This window comes from Galeopterus variegatus, unplaced genomic scaffold (assembly GCF_000696425.1).
Source record: "Galeopterus variegatus unplaced genomic scaffold, G_variegatus-3.0.2 Scaffold3640, whole genome shotgun sequence".
Taxonomy (NCBI): Eukaryota; Metazoa; Chordata; class Mammalia; order Dermoptera; family Cynocephalidae; genus Galeopterus; species Galeopterus variegatus.
In genome coordinates this window covers 50,181-57,447 of record NW_007729751.1, presented here as the reverse complement: position 1 = coordinate 57,447, position 7,267 = coordinate 50,181, and the positions used below count along the sequence as shown (strand labels likewise).

The following is a 7,267-nucleotide window of genomic DNA, read 5'->3' as shown; positions in this document are numbered from 1 at the left end:
GAAGACGTGGTAGGGCCCCCAGCAGAGCGCGAAGGCCGCCACGACGGCCGCCACCAGGCGCACGAAGCGGCCCGGCTGCCGACGGCCGCGGTGGCGCAGCTGCAGGCTCACGGCCGCGTGGCTCGAGGCGATGATGGCCAGCGGCACCGCGAAGGCCAGCAGGAACTTGCTGACGGCCAGGGCCGCCTGGCGCGAGTGGCACGTGGCGTCGTGGTCCGGCCCCGGGCTCAGGAGCAGCACGTTGTAGTAGCACATGATGCGCCCGTCCAGCCGCGGGATGGTGTCCCGGAACACGAAATAGGGCACGGTGTTGAGCACCGCCAGGGCCCACAGCAGCAGGCACACTCTGTGGGCCGCGGCCACCGTGCGGTGATTCTGCGCCCACACCGGCCGCAGCACCTGCAGGCAGCGGTCCAGGCTGATGGCGCTGAGCAGGAAGCCGCTGGCGAACATGTTGAGGAAAAAGACGGACGAGTGCAGCTTGCAGAAGGTGGTGCCCAGCTCCCACGAGTGGCCCACAGCCAGGAAGTAGGTGAAGAAAGGCAGGGAGGCGGTGGCCAGCAGGTCGGACAGCGCCAGGTGCAGCACCCAGGTGGTGACCACCGTCTGGCGCATGCGGCAACCCACCACGAAGAGGATGATTCCGTTCTCCACCAGGCCCAGCAGCGAGGCCAGCCCGTGCAGCAGCACCGACGCGTGGTCCATGTAGCGGATGCTGGAGTTGCTGTGGCTCTGGAGGCGGCTCATCTGCTCCAGGATGGGGCAGAGCGGCTTCAGCGTGGCGTTGGCCAACATCGTGGGGCTCTGGGGTGGGGGAAAGGAGGCGCTGAGGTTGGCGGTGCAGAGGCGAACAGGAACCACGAGAGAGGCCCGGAGTGGGCACCTCGCCGGGAGATGCACAGGTGACCGACCAATGTGACAGCAGAGGCCGCTGGGGATCAGTGAGGTTGAGCAGAGGCAGTGAAGTGGGGGGACAACATCCCAGCTCCACCGCCTGCTCACATGCAACACTGGGTACCTCATTGAACCTTCCTGAGCCTGTTTCCTCCTCTGTAACATGGGTGTCATTCATAACAGTACCTAGCTCATGGGGTTATTGGGAAAAGCATTTAGAACAGAGCCTGCCACACAGCAAGTACTGTGTCACTGTCATTGTAATTATTATCAAGCAAATGATCTAAGATCCTGTGGAGAAATAAGAACAAGGTCAGGCCATGCAGGACTCCTTTTCCCGATCCCCAGAGCACTGGGGCTTAAACATGACCCCACAGATAGGACCAGAGGTTCAGCGGACCTGGGGGGTGGGGATGTGAATGAGGGGAGTCTATGCCCCGTCCCTTCCCACACATAGCACCCCCAGACCTTGCCTCTCTGCAGATCTCCAGGTGGCCCTTCTCTCCACAGTGGTGGCTGGTTGGGTATGTTGACCCGAAACAGTGGCCCCTCCTCTAATAGTTGAAAAGGAAGTGAGATAAGAGCAGGGCGAGAGCTGGGTGGGAAGAACTACCAGACTAGGCCTCTGGAGGGGACCCAGTGGGACCAAAAGATCTCCTTCCTGCCCAGGAGAGAGCCAACTCGAAACAGTGGCCCCTCCTCTAATAGTTGAAAAGGAAGTGAGATAAGAGCAGGGCAAGAGCTGGGTGGGAAGAACTACCAGACTGGGCCTCTGGAGGGGACCCAGTGGGACCAAAAGATCTCCTTCCTGCCCAGGAGAGAGCCAACTCTGCCTGGCCAGGGCACCCACCCTGTTCACCCGATCGCTCGCTCGCTCATGCACTCATCTGGCAGCTGCTTGTTGAGAACCTACTCAGGTGAGCAGTGGAGAGCCAGGCCCTGACAGACACAGATGCCCGGACGTGCATGCTGACAGCCTCATCGAGAACCCGAGGGACCCTCTGATGAAGCTGGCGAGATCAGTGAGGGCTGAGGAAATGGGGGTGGGAGGCTCCCAGCAGGAGGTGGGGACAGATAGCAGGAGATGGGAATGCAGGTTGTCCTGGGCACCCACAACACACAGGTCCTGTGGTCAGTCCTTTACATAGGACCTCTTTTTCTCATGGCTCTGGAAGAAAGTTTGTGTTAGTATTTCTCTCCATCCCGTTTTACAGATGAGGAAGCTGAGACTCAAGTGTTGAAATAACACCCAGAGCCACCCAAACAACACAAGAGCAACAGTTTAGCACTTAACCTGCACTCTTTCCTCTACCCCTGCTGTAAGCAAGAGATGATGGAGAAGGGAAGAAAGGCGGGCAGGGGGAGGCCGTGGCCTTCACTACTTGTCTTTCTAGGGGAGACACTGTTGGCCAGGATGAGAAAATCCACTCCCTCCCTGGGACCACGGTCCTTTGTAGGGTGGGGACCTGAGAGATCAAACTAGAATTTCTGTGGTAGATGAGCCTTTGGAGTTGGGGATCTGCAGGTAGGTGGGAGGGGAGCAGCTGGGCCTGTGCTCCTGAGAAGAGTCATACTTCCCAAGCTTTAGAGTTTGCAGAGCAGTTACACTCACTGGAACCCTATGAAACCCCATTTTTCAGAAGAAACTGAGGATCGGAGAAACACAGCAACTTACTTTTTTTTTCTCAGCTGCAGTAGTGGGGCTGGGATGCCACTCCCAGCAGACAGACAAGTGCCATCCCCTCTCTGCCCTGAAATATTCCCTTTAGTCCAGCTGCTGTTTGTCCCCAAGTCCCATGGGATGCTCAGAGAGCACAGTCCTGCTGCACCTTTGGAAACCATCTAGGTTGGTCCCCCTGGCTGCATAGAGACAGCCCCCAACCTCCTGGGACTCTCAGGGAGCCCAGCGGCTAGAGTTCTGCTTTGGTAGGGGGCTGGGGGCAGAGAGTGAAAGCTTTGGGAGTCTGAGACCTGAACTCACATCCCAGCTCCTCAGCTTCCTAGACGGGAGAACTTGGGCTGGTCACCCTAAATCTGCTGGTGGAATCTTCCTACTCAGATCGTTTGTGGATATTGAAAGAGATCATGAAATGGTTTACCACTGTGCCTGACATCTAGTTGATGCCTAAGAAAATTTAGTCCTTCCCTCCTCTTAGCATCAAGTCCCCTCCAATCTTTGGCAAACTCAACCCTCTGCCATCCTACCTGGTAACAGCCCTCTCTCCTGGTAGAACTGTGCCTTCTCTCACGGGCCCAGAGAGGGCACTAAAGCTGCCCAGTCCCTGCGCCACCACCTCCTTACCTGGGCACAGAGGGACAGGATTCCAGTCCTTGTGGCAGTCAGCTCCCAGCACAGCTAGACAAGAGGTGGCAGGCAGCGAGGCAGGGGAGTGAGACAGAGGGAGGAAATAGCCAGCAGCCTCGGAGCGTGTGCTTGTGTGTTTAAGGGTGTGGTGGGGGGAGGCGGGGACAGCCAGAGAGTGAGTCGTCACACCAATGTTCAAATATCATCAGTCTCCATCAAGGCTAGCAGCCCCTGCTCCCTGCCTCCCTTCATGAAAGAGACTGCAGAAGCCCAGAGGATAATACATATACACATGGGGAAATCGAAGTGTGCAAGAAAGCATGAGCCCAGGCTTGCCCGGGGGTATGCTTCTGAGAGTGACCGGTGTGTAGAAGTGAACAAGGAAGAGGATATCTTGTCCATCTGTCCACTGTCCCTGGGCTGCCCTCTCCTGACACCAGAATCCTCAGAGATGAACCCGTGCCCCTCCGGCTCTTCAGAGGTACCCGAAGCTTAATGCAGAGCCTGGCGCTTAATACACTCTTACTGAGACTACTCTCATGAGTGGAGAATGAATAAAATGTTATGACCATCACAAGGAAGAGGATATCTTGTCCATCTGTCCACTGTCCCTGGGCTGCCCTCTCCTGACACCAGAATCCTCAGAGATGAACCCCTGCCCCTCCGGCTCTTCAGAGGTACCCGAAGCTTAATGCAGAGCCTGGCACTTAATACACTCTTACTGAGACTACTCTCATGAGTGGAGAATGAATAAAATGTTATGACCATGTGATGGGAACAATATATCTAATCGTAGCCCAAGACGGAAGACCATTAAGAACCTTCCTTGATTATCCAAATCATTAGCCATAGGAAAATGTCCCCCTTCTTCTAAGGCAGGGAGGGCTTGCACTTCTGAAGACAAATGCCTGCAGCCCTCCCTTAGAAAATAGGTGGATCCCACCTGGGGGAAAGTATCCTCTTCCCACCCATCCCCCACACCCAACCTGCTGACCCACAGACAAGACCATGTGGGCAGTGTAGTGCAGCGGTTAAGCCCAGGAACTCTGGGGCCACACTGCCAGTGTTTGGATCCAGCACTGCCATGCTCTAGCCAGATGATTTGGGCAAATAACTTCATGGAATAAAATATGAATTTTAAAAGGTACTCTGCCCAGTTCCAACCCAAAAGTTCAGAGTTTGGTGCCCAGACTGCTCTTTGGGCTAAAAAAAAAAAAAAGTCATCTCTTTTCCTCTACAGACACATCATGGCACTAGGACATTAGGCTTAGGATAGAGCACATCCCTCCCTCTAGCTCTAAGCCCTCCCTTGCCCCCTCCACCGGATACCCTTGTGCAGTGAACATCCTGCACCAACCTCTCACAGCAGCCCTGCTAAGATTCTTCTTTTCCTGCTAAAATCCTTATTCCTCAGACCCTTCTCAACCCTTGTTTCCAATCCTGTAATCACTGTTGTGGCTTATGTCCCAAGCCCTTCACGAGGATGACTTATTACTGGACAAAGTTACTAAGCTTTACTAAAGTTACTAAAACAAACACAAGTACTCCAGATGAGCAGATCCCTAAGGCACTTTCTGAAGAAGGAAGCAGTGCTGTTTGGTCTCCTGGGGCTCCTCGGCTGCACTCCCACGGCAGGAGCTGGCCTCCTTGCACGTACTCTGAGAGCCACCTCTCCCACAGCCTCCACACCAGAGGACACCAGGGATGGGAAGTCGGTGGGCAGGATGCTGGCTTCTGCCTCCTCCCCCAGGGTTTCAGGAACCGAGAGCCAACAGCGGGCACATGGAGAGGAAGAGTCTTATGAGTAGTCAAAAACACTGGGGACCCTGCGTGGGGCCTCGCTGGCCGGGTGCAGAGGACCTAGAAACACCTGCTCAGCCTAAGTCTAGAAGGAGAAAAGCCCATCAGAACTTTTGCAGAGGCCTCCAAAGTGCCAGGCTGTGCTGGGGGCAGGAGGACACCAAGACTGTCAGATGGGCCCTCCCAGAGCTCAGAGTCCAGAGGGTGACCGGAGCCTTTGGCAAGGGTTTAAAATGATATAGACCAGAGACTTTCACATTAAGCATGCATCAGAATCACCCAGAAGGCTTGTAAAAACCCAGATTGCTGGGCCCCATGCCCAGAGTGTCAGATCCAGCCTGTCTGGGCTAGAGCCCGGGAATTTACATTTCTACCAAATTCCCCATAGGAAGCCGATTATGCTGGTCCAGGGACCACTCTGAGAACTGAACCCCTGGAATGGAGGCCTCAGGGGTCCCTAGGTCTGGGGTGCTCGCAGCAGGAAACTGCAGCGTCAGTCCTGGTAGCAAACAGGGGCTTTCAGCTGAGGGGCCTGGACAAACACCTCTCCCCTCTGAACCCGTTTCATCTCCACTGTGAGGATTAAAGGAGATGCTAAGCAAAGCACTCAGCACAGAGCCTGGCACAGAGTGAGCACACAGTGCCAGCTGCTATTGTCATTATTTCTCCTCGTTGCCTGCAGTGATGTTGGTGGGAGCACCGCCGTGGGGCTGTGTCTTACCAGGCAGAATTGCAGCCAGCGCCTGCCTGCAGGGGTGAGAGATCAACGAGAGACGGTGTGGCCCAGGGCTCGGGCCTTCTGACCTGGAGGGCAGGCAGGCCTGGGTGTCCACAAAACCACTTCAGCCTGGCTTCTCCAAACAGGTGGGGGAGTGGGGAGGGGTTAGATCATCAGGCTGAGCTCTGCCCTGTCCTATGTCCTGTGTCTGCCTGGACCAGGAGAAAGACGCAGCCTGCTGCAGGATGCAGGCCCTGGTTCCTAAAGCACAACCTTCTCCGTGACTTTGAACTTAACGTCGCAACCAGAAAGAGCAGAAGTCCGGTCCGTCTCTGCATCAGCACCACCTCTTGCCATGGAGGAGACAAATCTGAGCCCGTCGCTTCCCGGCACACAGATCTCTACTGCATCTCTGCTGCCTGCGGGAGCTGTCCCTGCACCCCCTTCCCCGTGTGCACAGCTACCCAGCCCCTTCCCCACCTCTGTGCCTTTGCACATGCTGTTGCTGCCGCCTGGAATGACTTTTCCCTTCCCCTACTCATCTTGCAGGTCCCTTTTCTGAGACCCTCAGTGTCTCTGGGCCCCCGAGAGGGTGCATATGGCATTTCAGGCCAACTTATCCCCCAGGCATGGGGCCCAGCCCAGATGGGCTTTCTCCCCCTCTGGCCTTTCCTTAGGAAGCAGGTTTTTCATGTTCCTTTCTGGCCACTTTGAAGAAGTCATTTGAACAGGAAGTGAGACCCAGCAGGAAGCAGTTGAGGCCTGCCCTGGCATCCTCCAGCCCCTTACCCAGCAGAGTGACAACATGACAGGACCCCACACAGCTCCCTGATGGCACCATCACCCCTAGGAGGAGGCCCGACTCCTCTCTCATAGGCCCTCAGTGATCTGGCCCCACCCAGGCTGCCACCTTCATTTCTGCCACTCCCTAGTCGCATCCCATCATCAGTCAGCATTTATCACTGTCTCCTCCCCCCCTGTCCACAGCAGGCTGTCTCTGTGCCCTGGACTACGCTGTGGCTCCCCACTCTGGAACACCAGTTCGTCCCTGGTCTCTTGGTGAACTTCATTCATCCTTCAAAACCCTGGCCAGAAGTTGCCTCCTCTGGGGAGCCTTTGCTGATCCTCTCAGACAGATCCCACCTCTCGTTCCTCCCTCCGACATCTGTCCCTCACTTTACAGCCACCTTTGTCCTCTGTGGTAACTCTTTTCACACAGCTGCTTCCTACCCCGATGATGAGCAACTTGAGGACAGAGACTCCTCTTATTTTACAGACTCCAAAGGCCCCAGTGTCTTCCAGTGACCTGTTCTGGATCCATTGTTACCCGTGGCCTGGTGCAATTCCCCCCGGCTCTATTTTTATCTGTGATGGGTACAGCCTGGGGACAAATAACTACAGGGGGAAGGCAGACAAGAAGGCAGAGCAGGCAGAGACAGGCTGGACCGGGCTCAGGCCCGCACGCACACCAGTGACTCCTCACAAAAACAATACTATGTCAGTGTCCTGGAGCTGTCATAAGAAATCACCACAAACTTGGTGGCTTTAAA

The 7,267-nt window shown here is 55.7% G+C and overlaps 1 protein-coding gene across 1 annotated transcript in view; it reads right to left on the bottom strand.

Moving 5' to 3' along the window:
- The window catches only part of PTGDR2 (prostaglandin D2 receptor 2), a 1,416-nt gene extending 511 nt beyond the window's left edge, over positions 1-905 (bottom strand). The window contains exon 1 of the mRNA XM_008585608.1: positions 64-905. Coding sequence (XP_008583830.1) covers positions 64-795 — 732 coding nt within the window. The 5' untranslated portion in view covers positions 796-905. The remainder of the gene's footprint in view (positions 1-63) is intronic.
- Positions 906-7,267: the final 6,362 nt, after the last annotated feature.